At 36.9% G+C, this 16,349-nt stretch overlaps 1 protein-coding gene across 2 annotated transcripts; it reads right to left on the minus strand.

Annotated features, from left to right (window-relative positions):
• Nucleotides 1–1,261: 1,261 nt before the first annotated feature.
• PGBD2 (piggyBac transposable element derived 2) lies at nucleotides 1,262–12,577 on the minus strand. Of its 2 annotated transcripts, none has more exons than XM_007483047.3 (4): nucleotides 12,442–12,577; nucleotides 7,082–7,135; nucleotides 4,790–4,844; nucleotides 1,262–3,270 (listed from the first exon to the last, which is right to left on the minus strand). In XM_007483047.3, exons 3-4 carry the CDS (start codon nucleotides 4,804–4,806, stop codon nucleotides 1,509–1,511), a joined length of 1,779 nt encoding a protein of 592 aa, XP_007483109.1. In that variant the 5' UTR covers nucleotides 4,807–4,844; nucleotides 7,082–7,135; nucleotides 12,442–12,577; the 3' UTR covers nucleotides 1,262–1,508. The 2 variants fall into 2 exon arrangements, with proteins under 2 accessions (XP_007483109.1, XP_056673474.1); XM_056817496.1 differs by having other exon boundaries at nucleotides 4,790–4,898.
• Nucleotides 12,578–16,349: the final 3,772 nt, after the last annotated feature.

The raw sequence follows: 16,349 nt of genomic DNA on the forward strand, positions 1-16,349 counted from the left end.
GATTTTTTTTTAAAGGGAAAAGGATCCGCTTGTACAAAAACATTTACAGCAGCTCTTTTTGTGGTGGCAAAGAACAGGAAATTGAGGGGATGTCCATCAACTGGGGAATGACTGAACAAACATACATGATGATGGAATACTGTTGTGCTATAATAAATGATGAACAAGATGATTTCAGATAAAGTAGAAAAAATTTACATGAACTGCAAAACTTACATGAACCAATGCAGTGTCAAATTAGCAGAACTAGAACATAGTACACAGCAACAATATTGTACAATGATCAACTGTGAAAGACTCAGCTATTCTCAGCAATACAATGATCCAGAACAATTCTGAAATTTATGACAAATCCTAAACACTTCCAGATAATAAACTGTAGAAGTCAGAATGCAGATCAAAGAATATGGTTTTTTTCACTTGAGTTTGTTTTTATTTGGGGGGATTTGATTTTTGTATGAGTATTCTCTTACAACAATGACCAATATGGAAATACGTTTTGCGTGATAGTACTTGTATAACCCAGATTGCTTACCATCTCCTGGAGAGGGTTGTTAAGGAGACAATTTGGATCTTAAGATTTCAGAAAGCATATGTGAAAAATTATTTTATATAATTGGGAGGGAAAAATTTTTTAATGAATTTTGTGGCCCTGAGCATAGAATTATTAGTGCCTTCCCTCTCAAACTACCTGGCATTTTAATTATTTTGTTTTTATATCTATCATCTTTATATTGCTTTCATAAAGTCAAAAGGACCCAAATTCATATCTGATCTCAGACACTAGTTGGGACCCTTGTTGTTTGTCTGTTTCCTCAGCAATTGTAAAATGGTGAACATAATAGCATCTCATTCAAAGGGTTGTTGTGAGGAGAAATTTGTAAAGTGTTTAGCACAATGTGTGGCAGAAAGTAGGTGCTTAATAAATGCTTGTTCCCTTCTTTATGTTGTCTTCTCCCATAATATAACCTTCTTGAGAAAAGGATTATTCATTTCTTTTGTATTTGTATCTTCAGGGCCTAAAACAGTGCCTAGCATAGTTTCTAATGCTTGTTGATTGATTATTGATTTCTGGTTACTGCCTATATACTCACTGGCACTCAAGTATACACAAAAATAAATAAATAAATAAATAAATGAAGGAGATGGAAAAGCACAGAAATAACAATGGTTCAGCAGCATATGTAAAAAAAAAACTAAACATCAACCCTCTTTTTGTTGGGTTTTTTTTTTTACTATATTTAGGTACAAGACACTAAGAGACCAAAAATGGGATTTTATTTGGGAAAAAAAGTAAATGATGAAATGAAAGGGAACAAATAATGCAAAAACAAATCTCAGAAAGTCAAGTCCAAAAACATCTTTTAGTACATAACAGAAATACTTCCCTAACTACTATACAGAATTGATTACTAAAAAGTAATTTAAATAAACCTTTGGATGTATAATTAGTGAACTTCAAAATGTTACACTTTTTTAGACTTTTTCTTTTTAATATATGTCCATAATTACTTTATATGATATTCTCTGAAACATTTTGCATGAACACCTTTCTGACATTTTTCACATCTGGTATTTGTTTGAGAATGACAAAGTGCACATCGGGTTCGCTTATCTTGATGAATGATCCAGTGCCCAATCATGTCAAATCTGCTCTCTGTTTCTAAACGTCTACTCCTTCTTCCTTGGGATGATGTGTCAGCATTGCTTTCCAAATAAACACAGGCAATGTATCGTCTGAAAGCTAAAAGGTCAACTTGGGTCTCTTCACTACAGATTCTATGTAGCTGCCATGCATTATTTAGAGCCACATCAATAATGTAACCTATAAAGCTAGAATACCATTTCATTCCTCTAATTTTCACCTTATATTTGGCAATATTTTGGTCCATTCGGGCAACACCTCCCATCTTCTCATTGTACAGCCTCACCAATGAGGGTTGATGTACCTGAGTCCTAGTTTTAGATGCACTTGAATAACGATTTGTTAGTTTTACAGGTTCTATTCCGACTGCATTGGAACATACATCAATAACATTGCTATCATGCCAACGGCACACAATGATTTCCTCACTTTCATCCACTTTGTAATCAAATGAGCCTTTTTTCATTTTTTTAAAGTCTTTGGGATCTTTGAGTGGACACCTCTCAGTCATGTAGTCATGGATAGTTCCTGTGGCCTTAATTCCCTTTTCCCTCAAAATGGACATTAATTTGACACTTGTAAAAACTTTGTCAAAAAAAATGTGGTATGGCAGACAGCCTCTTGCCTGAAGTGCATCTACAAATTTTATCACCATACTTCCTCTTAAATCTATATCCTTTTCTGGTTTTGTGTATAATGTTCCCTGTGAGGGTTCAAACCAGACCAAGTATCCTCTGCTAGTTGTTCCACACCAAATCTTGTAACCAAATTGAATGGGTTTTCCCTTGTGCAACTGCTTAGATCCACGATGTCCAAAATATTCACACATGGATTCACCAAAGCTATAGTATTCCTCTAGGGGAGCATGCTTTTGGAAATTCTGATTCATCAAAATTATGAGAGGCCTTACCTTTGAAAATCTATCACTATCATCGAGTTCATTGTTATCAGCAAAGTGTAGGTATGAAAATATTAATTCAAACCTGTCCCTTCTAATTGCATCAGCAACAAGGTGATGATGTGAATCAGGAGATGTTTCCCAAAACATTCTCCTCCTTGGATAAGAAATATAACCACTCAAAATCAGTATACCCAAAACACACTTTAATTCCTGGGCTGTAAGACCCAAGTCAACATTTTTCTGCCAAGCATAACGATTGGTTTCATTGACAATGAAGTTAATTGTTCCTTCATCAAAGAACAATTCAAAGAGTCCAACTGGGCTCAATTCCTGGCTCTTAAGATACTCAATATGAGGATCTGATGCAGACCAACTTACAAAGTCAGGTCTAATATCTCTTTTAGTCCAAACCCTCCTTGGTTCAGGAATTTTCTTCTGTTTCTTTCTTGCTGGTTGGAGCTCAAGTTCTTCATTGTCCTCCCCAGTATCTGAGCCTTCTGATACTACAGCAGCATGTAGTATGCTTCCAGGCAAGTTCCCTCCTTTATGTCCATCTTCATCTCCTGAGTCCTCATCAGTGAAGTCCCCTGCAGCATTATCAGGTGGTGAGATAAATATAATTTCTTCCTCTTTTGTGGACTCATCTTCTTCCAGAGAATTCAGAACTTCAAGTAGCTTAGCAGATCTTATTTTAGGGCTAAACAATTTTCCAGCTGCATCTCTCCTGAAAGTACAGAACACAAACAACGGGAAGAGGAAAACTCTGGATTAGATTATCTTTAGCCTGCTATTATTTTTAAAGATATTAGAAAGAAAAAAAGTGCTTTCCAAATTTTCATTTAGGCATGCAGGAATAGGAAACAGAAGGAAATGAGGAATAACTGCAGACTTCGTAAAATTTTACAAAATTTACAATTTTTACAAAATTTTAATTTTGCAGATAAGAAAACTAATGCCTGGATGGGTTAAATAAATTACCCTGGGTCACACAACTAATGAATGGCAGAGTTAGGTATAGAATACAAATCTACTAATTCCCAATTCAGTGCCTTATTCTACTATGCCACACTGGCTGCTTCACAGAATTAACAAACCAAAACCAAATGCTAATTTCTAAAACCTAACAGTAGGAAAATCAGTATGACTTAAGCAAGTCTTTGAAAGCCCTAGGTAGTTTTTCTAATAACACCCCCAAAAAGAAATATTATCTTTTTAGATACAGAGAAGGTAACCTTGGTGGCACTCGGCCATTTCCCTACAATATTCACTTTCTCTGTTTCTATCCTTTTTCCTCTTTCCCATTTCCTTTATTTTTATCTTCCTTTCTTCCCATTTCTGATTTCTTGGCACGGCATAATTATGCTAGCAGCACTTTAAGCTTTTATTCTCAAAATTAAAGTTATTATTATTTTTTTTGTTGTTGTTCTGGGCCTGTTCAACTGTTCAACAGTCTTACAAAGTTGCCCAGCAAAGACTTGGAAATTGAGGGATTGTCCATCAGTTGGGAAATGGCTGAACAAGTTATGGTATAAGATATATTGTGATATATATATTGTGGTATTTGGTGTATTGTAATGGAATACCATTGTGGTATAAGAAATGATGGGCAGGATTATTTTCAGTTAAACCTGGAAAGACTTACATCAACTGCAAAACCAGAAGAATATTGTATAAAGTAACAGCAATATTTTCTGATGAACAACTGTGAATGACCTAATGATTCTCAGAAATATAGTGATCCAAGACAATTCCAGAGCCTCGTGATGAAAAATGCCATTCACCTCCAGAGAAAGAACTGATGGAGTCTGAATGCAGACCAAAACATACTATACTCTCTTCTTTTTCCTTATGAGATCTCTTTCATGAAATGACTAACATAGAAAAATATATTACATGATTGAATGTACATGTAAAATATCAGGGAGGGGGAGGGGGAAGGAATGAGGGAGGAAAATGGGATGGAGAGTGAGTATTTGGAAAGCAAAAAATTTTTTAAATGTTAACAATTGTTTTTGCATGTAACTAGGAAAAAATAAAATACTATTTTTTTTAAAGTTGCTCAGGGAACTAAGATTAAGTGACTGACTTTTCCAAAGTCATACAAACAGTACATTCAGAAACAGAACCTGGGGCTGACTCCAAAGTCAGCTCTGTATCCTTTTTTATCATACTGCCCCTCTCTCTCAATTATATTGAGAAAGTAAATACTATCAGAAAATCCTGAACAGAATGGCAATTCTTACCTTGAGGTTGATGCCATGGTAAGTTGGGGTAAGTTTTTTCACTGCAAGTTTCTCTCTACAACAATAAAAAGTGGTGTTTTTGAAATTGAATTTTAATTCAGACATTTTCCTAAAAGATAAACACAAACTTTAGACAATTTATTCTAGAAATAAAAGTTTTTAATTCACATCTTCTTTCATAAAATGATTTTTTCCCATTCATCCAATAGACAACACTTATTAAAGACTTATTAAAGACATACCACATACAAAATACCATGCTAAGGAAAATAAATTTTTGTTTCACAAATAAATTTTTTTTAAGTTATTAGGAAATAAAAGAAATAGTCTTTTAACAGAAAAATGTTAAAATAGTCTTGGGAATACTGTTATTGTTTTAAAAGATATTTTGTTTTCAAGCAGGACTTGAAAATGCACTCAAGTATCTCACCTCAGGAAATGGTTGAAGAAAAAAAAATTAGGAAAAATGAGCACGAAGTGATTAAGAGATATCAAGATCTCCAGGAGAGTAATGAAGACAACTAACAGGAAACAGAATCTTGGATGTACTTGGATAAATGGTCATCCATCTGCTTGAGAACTTTGAGTACTAAGAAGATAAGTATTTCATGCTCCAATTCTGGACAGTTTAAGCTATTGGTAAGCAATTTGAAATTGGTTGTAACGTTTCTCTATGACTTCCATCCATTGGTATTAGATCTATCCAGTGGAACATAAATGGCTTACAACTCCCTCTTCTACACAATTGTAAATAAACAAAGGCAAAAAATAAGAAAATATGAATAATCTTTAATGTGCCTATATCTGAGCTGTTTGTATCAGTGAAAGCATGCATAAAATCTAAAGGAGGAATTCATAGAGACTACATGGGTAAGGCAGTTCTCTCCAGAAAGTAAGCAATTAATTCAAAGTTTCATATGTGTCCATGTTCACCAAAATGACTTTGCAGTATAATTTAAAGCTTCCCTCTTCCCTCTTTCTCCTTAAATCCTTCCCTCTATATTAATTAAAATTACCATAAATTTCCAGACTGACTTGGGTATTTTATTTAGAATTTTCCCCTGGCAACCAATTAATTTAGATTTTAAGTCACAACCATAAAATTATCCTTACAGACTGGCTAATCCATGAAAGTTGTGACCATGACCCTCAAATTTCTGTGAAATCTCTTCCTTTTCTTTCTTTATTACTTACTCAAGTCAGCTTTTAAAGCTTGAAACACAGCTGTTTGAAACACTGTTGTTTGAAACACAACTGCAACAGCAGGTGAGTATAAAACATTGTTATTTCTCTTGTTTCTCCTTAATTTGAATTGAACACAGCTTCTTTACAAGATCTTCCTGTCTCTTCAAACTTCCCAAACTTACCTCAACCACCCCTACAACCTATTAGTTGAGGATTCCAGCACTTACTTTACAGGGAAAACCTCAGGTCACTGAAGGCAAATACTATCTTTTCTTTATCTTAAACTCTTTTGACATCATCCCTGCCACTGAAGTCTTGTCCTTTACCTTTAGTTCATTCCTTCCTGGTTTCCCACCCCCCTCCCCACAGATTACAACTTCAATAATCCCTCATCTCACTCTTTGATCTTCAATTTTTTCCCTATTAGTTCCTTCCTTACTAAGATGTTTAACCCATTTGTCTCAGTTTCCGTAACTGTAAAATGGAAATAAGGATCAAATGAAATTATATTTGTAAAGCACTTATATTAGCAGAGTGCCTGGCACACAGTGCATGTTATATGAATCTACTATTACCACCATTATTATTATTATTATTGCTACTTTCAAATATGTACAAAGTCTCCCCTACCCTTAAAATTTTTTTCACTATCCCCTTAAGCCATATTTCTATCTCTCTTTCCTCCCTTTCTCATCCAAACTCCTAGAAAAAAGCTATCTCTTTGAGACACTCTCACTTCCCAAAGATTATGTGGCAATATTATCCTAGTTCTTCAGTCTCTTAAAACTATTCTTCCTCTGGCCCATCTTCCTTGTGTCATTTCAAGAGGGAATAATAGAAGGTTCTGACCTTAGTTCTCTTTGCTTCTCCTTGTACATTTTTCCCTACCATGGAATATCTCTATGTAGACACTTCCCAAATTTATATTCTCAGTTCAAATCTCTCTACTAGTTTCCAGTCTTATATGTCCAAATACCTGTTATCAACAGCATATTCAGATTGTGAATTTCAAAGGATTCATTCAGAGCTGCAGAATTATCTCAGCAGTACCAGGAATTTAGAATAAATAAATAAATAATCCATAATCCATGCCCTCAAGAACCTTACCTTTGTGGAAAAGGTTGTAAGAAAAGACTTCCAGAATCCGTTCCAGCTTCATATCTATGATTTTAGTAGGAAAAGCATAGGATTTGGAGTTAGAAGACCTATATTCAAATCCCAGCTCCAAAACTTTCTTACCCCATAACCATGAGCAAGTCATTTAACTAAGTTTTTGTTAACTCACCTTTAAAAAAAAAAAGAGGATAGTCACACAATATCAGTAGGAAAGTGCTTTATTAATCTTAAAACACTATTTAATCCACAGGGGGATACAGTAAATACATAAAAATAACCTAAGGTAATCTGAAAGGAAAAACCACTAGTTCAGTAGGATGGAGGCAGGAGAAAGTCATGGAAGGCTTCATGGAATCAGTCATATCACTGAACCTTCAAAGAACTTCAAAATTCTAACAGATGGAAATGGAGAATGGTTTGTCCAAAAGTAAAGCTGAGAATGCAATGTTGAGTTCAGAATCTCGGTTTGGCTAGAAAATAAGAATATGAGAAATAGTGTAAAATTAGGCTGTTAACATAAGTGAGAAGAAGGCTGTGGAGGAAGAAAAAGCTGTAGGAAGGATAAATTGAAGGAATGAAATTAAGACCTATTTGTAAGCTATTATAATACTCTAGGCAAGAGGTGAGGTTATAAACTAGGATGGCTAGTGTGTGAATGAAGTGATAATAATGGGCACATAATAATGGGCACAATAGATTTTGTAGAAGATATGACTAGATATGAAAATTAAGAGATTTTGAAGAACTAAGAATGATTCCGGGTTTGGAATAAAGATGATTAATTAGTTTAAATATGTTAAGCATGTAAGGCTGACAAAATATCTACACAGAGATATCAGTAGGCAGTGGCTGATATGGGATTGGAATTAAAAAGAAAAGATAGTTTAGGATGGTCCCACATATAGCCAACAGGAAATAAATTAATATCTAGAAAAGAAAGCAGGTTAGAAATACACTGGTGAGCAAATTAACATGGACAAAGTATAATAAATGTTTATTAACATACAATAAATATTACAACTTTTAATATCTTTTTTTTAACCCTTACCTTCCATCTCAGAATCAATACTGTGTATTGGTTCCAAGGCAGAAGAGCAGTAAGGGCTGGGCAATGGGGGTTAAGTGACCTGTCCAGGGTCACATAGCTAGGAAGTGTCTGAGGCCATATTTGAAAACCAGGACCTCCTGTCTCTTGGCCTGGCTCTCAATCCATTGAGCCACCCAGCTGCTCTCAACAATTTTTTTATATCAAAACTTTTAATATGTCTTCCTTTTTTAAAAATCATTTTTATACAATTTTGTACTGAGTTAATATATTCTTTAATTCTTCATGAAGAAGCCATGTACCATTTCTGATGTTGAACCATTAGCAAGAACCTTCTTCTATGTCATCAGAAATGTTAAAGGTTGTAGTTCCTCAATATGTACTAATAATAGGTAGTATTTTTATAGTGCTTTAAGGTTTGAATATTTCATTGAATTTAATATATAAACACATTTACCAAAGTTTATCATTCCCTCGATTATGGGTTTGACTCAACATTTAACAATGGTATTATAGTCTTGAATTAAAATGTGAGCTTCATCATTAAAAATTACCTAAGCTAAGGGGTAGCTGGGTAGCTCAGTGGATTGAGAGTCAGGCCTAGAGACGGGAGTTCCTAGGTTCAAATCTGGCCTCAGACACTTCCTTAACTGTGTGACCCTGGGCAAGTCACTTGACCTCCATTTGCCCTTACTGCTCTTCTGCTTTGGAACCAATACATAGTATTGATTCCAAGATGGAAGGTAAAGGCTTATAAATCTAATCATTGAGACTCTCATCTTTGTACTGTCTTGCCCATGAAATTTTTCCTTTATAGCAATAGTTAGCAGCTGTTTTGTTATTTTTTTTAAGTAGTTTTATCTCTGTTCTTCCAACCTCAAGAAATCAATCAACTCCTCCAGCTGCCAATTTTCTCTGAGAGTCTGTGGTCGTTTTATAAGAATTAATTAAGCTGTTCTGTAGTAAATAGTTTTTCACTTCTTGGAATTTTTTTTTACTTTCAACCACACTTTCCTTTGAACTCTGACATGCTTGATAATCCTTAAAATAACTGATTCTTTCAAACCAAGAGCAGTCACTGAAGTATACTTTTTAAGAGTTAGACTTTATGCACATTTCCTTGGAGTATTATTTTTTTAAACCACAGAATTAAAAACACAACAAAAGAGAGCAAAGAAAGCATGTGAATGGCACGAAATACAGTCACCTAACAGAAAATGGACTAAAAGAGGGAAAAACAGCTCAGTAGCTAAGGTCAAATGTTTGAAGTCTGTCTAAATATCAATAAAAACACACACTGTGATGCTTACTATGACAAAATTAAGCCATATCAAAATTTCTGATTTATTCGAGTAATTTGTCCATAATTATTGGTAGTAACATGGAAGCCAATTATGAGAGTATTCAAAGGGAAATGGAGGTCAGTGTCAGTGATCACTTCATATTAGTCCTAGAGGATTAGGAACAAGAAACAGTCCTCAAATTTAGCAGTTAAGTAATTATTGCCTCTGAGAAATCAAATTTAGCAGAAAGATGGGCTCAGAAGCAGGAGTACAAGGGATTGAGAAATAGAAAATAAGAAAGCATAATAATAAACCAGTCTTTAAGGGTTGTAAAAGTGAGGGGAAATGCTGGATAATAGCATAATAGGATGATAGGACATAGCAAAGGTTTACCTGAGGTTATCTGTAGGCAACAGAAAAACCAGTAGAGAAGGTAAGGTAAAAAAATAAGACAAAGAAAAAGAATAATGCATGAGACAAGCTTCTAAAAATGGGATAGCAGTGACACATCTTTGCTAAAGAATCAGCTATTCATCAAAAACTAGATTTTTAGATGAAAGACTATGAGATATGAGAGTTCACAATGACCAATTTTTTTCAATAAATGAAGAGCCTCACAAGTTTAGGGCACAAAGAAAGAGGCTAGACTTGGTTTGAAACTAAGACTTTGGGAAACTCAAGAGAAATAACTGGGGAAGAATAAATGTTTACACAATTAATCTGTACTGGACAGTTCAGACTGCAGTCTGAACAATTCTCTCTTCCGGTGGCAGTATTTAACTCTTCTTGATTATGTTATGAAGAAGGGTAGCTACCTTTCAAAGAGTATTCAACATGTCCAAAATTGAACTCTTTCCTCCCCACTACCAAAAAAAAGGGGGGGGGGCCCTCTTTATAAATTCTCAATTTCTTTTCATAGCATCAAGTTAAAAATTTTTGAGTCAAGGATCTTCTCCAATCACCAAGTCCTATTGTGAATACCTCTTTCTCAAGCTTGTTCCTCTTCATTCCTATTGTCACTCATTTATGTATGTTTTTTTCTCTTTCACTAGATTATAAACTCCTTGAAGACAAGAGGTTTATAATCTCAATGTTTCATTACTGCAATTCTAGCACAGTGTAGGTGTTTAATAAATGTCATTCAAAAATGAGAAAGAAGACAAAACCCCATAGCATGTTTATTCCTGTACTTCTCTCTCTGTCTCTATCGCTATCTCTGTCTCTGTCTCTGTCTCTCTCCTAAAGACTGGGGGTCCTAGGTTCAAATCCAACCTCAGACACTTCCTAGCTCTATGACCCTGGGCAAGTCACTTAACCCCCATTGCCTAGACTTTACTGCTCATCTGCCTTAGAACAGAGTATTGATTCTAAGATGGAAGGTAAGGGTTTAAAAAAAAAAAACATCTATCTATAAGGAATGAAATACTACCCAAAAGGAGTGACACCATCATCTACTTTTAAGTTAAGAATTTTTTTTACATCATCAACAATAGCTTTCCTTCCCCACACCCACTCAATTTCCCATAATTTTGCCAAGGAAAAAGAGAAATATCTATCCATTTTTCTATGTGGAAAAAAGTAATGTAACAGCCCTTTTCTAACAATAAAGAAATAAAACAGCTTAAATATGTATAAAAGGTAGTATGAAGGAAAAATTGATTTTGATTGTTCAGTAGTTTTTTGCAGTACTTTGTAAACTACTAAGAATTTACACTTAAAAGGACTGAAGGACTAAGCACTGAAAGAACCTTATTTATAATATTGTTCAACCACTTAATTCTACAGATGAGGAAATGAGATTTGAAAGGTTAAGTAACTTATTCAAGGTCATAATAGAAGGAAATGCACATCTGGATTTCCAATCCAAGTCCTTACTCCAAAATCAACACTCTTTCCAGTATACCACACTAAGAAAGACTCTGTGAGGGAATATGAGCTGAAGGAGAATAAAGTGAGAACTAGGGGAATAATATGTAAACAATATTATTGAGAAAAACTTCGAAAGACTTTACAGCTCTGCTCCTGATCAATGCAATGATAAACTATTAATCCAAAAAGAATGAAGATGAAACATACCACTCACTTCCAGACAGAAAACTAATCAACTTCAAATGTAGAAAGAGACATACATTTCTGGATAAGGCTAATGTGGGTGTTTGTTTTGTCGACTATACAACTAAATACTTACTTGGGTGTTCGTTTTGTTTTTAAATTTGTTCAAGGAGTAGTAGATTGTTTTTAATTAAAAAATAAAAATAATAAACTTTCAAAAGTGAAGTGCATAGTAACAAACATTAATAAATCCTTAGAGACACAGATCAAACAAACCCTTCTTCCCCATGTATCACCCCAAATAATGTTGTCGTGAATTCATGTCAGAATTCAATCACACAAAGTTCTATTTTTTTCATCTTTCTATTAACACATCTCTACCCCTACCAACCCCACTTTTTAAATCAATTCGCCTCCGCAAAGACAAATCTTTCCCGATCCTCAGCTCAAACCCTTTAAGTAGTCCTCGAGGGGCGACCAGCAAGCAAAGACGCATCAGTCCCGAGAGGCTCATTTCTCCTCCCCTTTGGATGGCCCCCAGACTCTTCCCTCCATTTCAGGCAGGGACCGAGAGAGGTGGGAATTGCTGGCGTCGTGGCCTCAGGACTGTGACTTCCCCGTCCCACTTTAGGCAACAGACCCAAATTCTAGGCCGGCCTGGATCAGGTCGCAAACTTTATCTCGAGGCAGGGCAGGGGCAGAGGCAGGGGCAGAAGCAAGTCATGTTCCTCTCGGGCAGTCCAGGTCCAGAGTGAATTAGTCAGGGCAGCAGAGACTGGGTTCTCCAGTCGTCCTTCCAAGCCAGCAGAGGGGAAAACACAACGTCATCACGGAAGCCTGGCAGGGACCTCCGTCACCCCCTCCTCTACTACCACAAAGAGGGGATCTCAGCGGGGAAGAGGGGGTTGGCAGGATGAATGAACTAACATCATAGTGAAGAAACAGACTCATGAATCATAAATTATGCCTACCTGAGGGGAAATGGGTGCGCGGGAGGAAAGAGTGGAGGCCTTCCCCGGCAGCCGCTCTGTTCGCAGTCTGACAGCCCCCGACAGCCCACTGCGGGCTACCAGGTATGCGGGAGCCCAGAGACAAGGGAGCTCGGACCTGCGCAAAAGCCACCGTCTCGTTTGCGCAACCTCCGGCACCAGAGCAGTTAGACGGCGTTCCTTCAGGAGACCCCGCCCTTTCCCTTGGCCTGGTTTTCGGGTAACCCAACCAGTAGGGTTTTGTGAACTATCAGCTGGAGCTTGTTGGTTAAGGAAAGGGAGTACCTCGTCCCCTTGATGTGATGCTTTTCCTGCCCAGGCCATCCTGGTGTTTTCCCTCTATGACCGCACGCTACAATCTATGCCCAGTTGCCGTCAGTAACGAAGGCGAGTCGTGCTTGGACCTCTGCACTGCGGCAGACGAATTGCTTCATTAAATGTTCCAACCCCCTATGACCAGCGCTCAGCAACTGATCTTCCCTTATGTGACTAGAAGGCCTGGGATGGCGAAGGGATAGAGTCCTGGACCTTCAAGTTACAAAGAACCGAAGCAATCAAAAGAAAAGAGAGAAAAAAAGATTAAAAGTGTCTATACAAACTAATGGAGACATAGGGTGCTATATTAAGGGGAAAGCAGATGAAAAAGTAGGAAGACAGTTATAACTGATATAAAATAAAACAAATTCAATAAGCATTTATTAAGTGCCATTGTGTGTCAGGTATCAAGGGAAATGCTGAAGGTACAAAGAAAGCCAAAAAACATACCTTGCTCTCAAGGAACTCAAAACCTAATAGGGGAGACAACATGTGTAAGCACCTATGTAAAAAAAGATATATATGGGGAAAAGTAGAGATAATTTCTGAGGGACAGAACTAAGATTAAGGATGCCTCTCAAAGGTTTCTTGTTAAGGGTAGGACTTTAGCTGAGTCTTGAAGAAAGCCAGAGAAGCCGTGGCAGGAGTGAGGAGTGAGAGAATTCCAAGCATCAAAGACAACCAGTAAAAATATCCAAAGTCTGGAAATGGAATATGGTATGCGTGGAACAAGGAGGTCAGTGTCACTAGATCCCAGAGTACTTTGGGGAGATGTAAAGTTGAAGAAGAAGTAGGAAAGTAGGAAAGGATCAGGTTATGAATGGCTTTACAGGGTTTTCTGTTTGATTCTGGGGATGATAGGGAGAGTCTGGAGTGTTTTGAGTGGAAGTGGAGAAGAGTTGATAGGATCAAATTTGTATTTTAGGATGATCAATTTGACAACTGAGTGGTCTTGAGTGGAGGGAGACTTGATGTCTAACATCTAGTCTAACAAGTGGTAATAAGGGTCTTTACAAGAGTGAAGGCATTGTCATAGATTGCCAGCCTGAATGACTGAGAATAGTGGTGCTCTCAACAGTAACGGGGAAGTTAGGAAGAAGGGAAGGGTTAGGGAGAAAAATGATTACAATGTTTGGGATATCCAGTTGTTAGAGATAGGAAAATGAATGACAAGAGAGAAGTTAGAGTTGAATAAATAGATCCAAATGTCATCTGCCTAGGCATGATAGTTGAACTGATGAACTTACCAAGTGAAATATTATAGAGGGAAATGAGGAGAGAGCCCAAGGGAAATCCCACAGTTAGAAAGTGTATCCTGGATAAAGATCCAGCAAAGGAGACTGAGAAATGGTCATACAGATAGAAGAAGAATCAAGAGAGAGCAGTGTCATGAAAACCTAGAGAAAGACTGCTAGGCATTTCTATTAGATGTTCTTTCACCATTTTAGACTCAACATGTCCAATCTCCAGTCCTCGTTATTTTTCATCTAAAACTTATCTCTCTTCCTAAGGTCCCTATTTCTATGAAAGAGTATCATCTTTCTCTGCATCACTAAAGTTTGCAACCTCTTAATCATATTTGATTATTAATTCTCCCTCATCTCCCATATCCAATAAATTACCAAGTCCTTCACAATTTCCTTTTCTCTGCCCACGTGTTCACTACTCTCTTGCCTAGATTATTGTAATAGGTTCCAATTAGTCTATTTGCTTCAATTCACTTTCCTCTTTTCTCTTCCATATAACTTATAGAATTGACATTCTGACAACAGCTGTCCCTCAGGAAGCTCCAGTGTCTCCCTATTGCCTTTAGAATTAAACACAAATGCTTCTGGGCATTTAAAGCCTTTCATAGTCTTGCTGCAAGCTACCTTTTTTGTCCTTAAATCTTCTTCTTCACATACTCTTATATTCCAGCAAATTGGCCTACTTTTTCTTCTCTCTACTTGGCATTCTGTTTTCATGTCTTTGTATATTTGTGAATGCTCTCTTTCTTCATCTGCCACTTAGAATCCATAGCTCTTTTTAAGGGTCATCAAGAACCACCTCATACATGATACATTCCTGATTCTCCCCAGTTTTCCTCTATTCCTTACCACCATACTAAACAACATAGCATTTATGTTGTGTAAATTTTATGTTACCTGTTTTGAAATACATGCACTGGGGGCAGAGAGATTTATGAAAGGAGACTAATCTTCCTTTGAGAGCCAAGCCAGTGGTCTCTCAGATGGGAGGGTCCTTCTGTCTAGAGTGTGGCACTTCAGTCAGATAAATGATGACAGGCACTGTTTGCTCAATCCCGTGTCAGGTATCACACAGTGCTCTGCCATGGCACAGAGGTTGGTTTATTTTATAGATTCAGTGAGTACATACTTTTCTGGCACACAATCATTTCTCAACATACATGTTTCCATAGAACCTAACAACAGATGTGAAGCCTAAGGAGATAGTCAATGAAACATTGTTGCTATAACAGAGATGGAGATGAATGACATGATTAGGGTGATCTGGAGGTTAGTCCCTCTTGACCTAAGGGATGACCAGTTAGGGGAATGAATCAGTGTTACTTTTGGTCAGCTTTCACAATCAATCACAATTCCTCAGGAGATGGGTAACAAAACATTCCATAGCTAGGTACAGGGTTAGAGGGTAATTTAAGACAGACCAGAATTGGGATTTTCAGTTTCCAAGTTGTATATTTCTTGTGCTTGTTTCAGGCACCTGGCAAGGTTGCTTGGTTATGAACCAGCAAAGTATGTCAGTAACTTGTGTTTCAAAGGATTGATTAATTTGCCTGTCATGCTTTGCCTGCAATGGGTGTGGAGTGTTTAAGTATGCCTCTGCTTGAGAGAAAAGGGAGGGGTAGTGGGTATTGGTCTTTAGGTTTTAATTCTGTGATTGTAATCTATTGAGGTAATAATCTGGGGGGATTAAAGTGGGATATAGATGCATTAACTTTATAAGTATTTGCTCTCATATTATTTCTCCTGTATTGGAGAGAGAACAATAATCATAACAATTCCATTAGTAGGGGAAGTTAGAAGGAGAAGTCACACAGAAGGGGTTTCAGTGGGTGCCTTATTTTCTGGGGGTTGCTTTGCCCTCCATTGCCCCAGACTGTGACTCTGTCAGACAGCAGGGGTATGATGGCTTTCCACAGCCTTCTTTCCTACCCAGATTCCCAACTTCCACTTTTGAATCTGACTTTAGGATTAGGGTAGATATAAACTTTGAGTCATCCTTATCTTAACTCTCATTCTCATAGTCTTAGTCCCCAGAATAAGGCTCTACTCCTTGGGGCTCTAGCAGTACTCCTGGGAGAGTTTAGTGGTGAATATCTAATGTCCAATATCAAATATAATATCAATTCAAGCCTTTTCTGGCATGCTTCTCCACAAGATCATCAGTTAATCATTTAGCCTATCTGCCTTAAGTAACTTTTGTGTGAGAAAATTGAGTATGCTATTCTCAGAATGAGCATTCAGCTGACCAAGGCTAGTTTGTTACCTTTTGTTGATTGAGGACTCCAGGACAAGCTTGGGAGGGAGACTGATGAAAGAAAGAAAGGGCAA

The sequence above is a fragment of the Monodelphis domestica genome, chromosome 2 (assembly GCF_027887165.1).
Source record: "Monodelphis domestica isolate mMonDom1 chromosome 2, mMonDom1.pri, whole genome shotgun sequence".
Classification (NCBI taxonomy): domain Eukaryota; kingdom Metazoa; phylum Chordata; class Mammalia; order Didelphimorphia; family Didelphidae; genus Monodelphis; species Monodelphis domestica.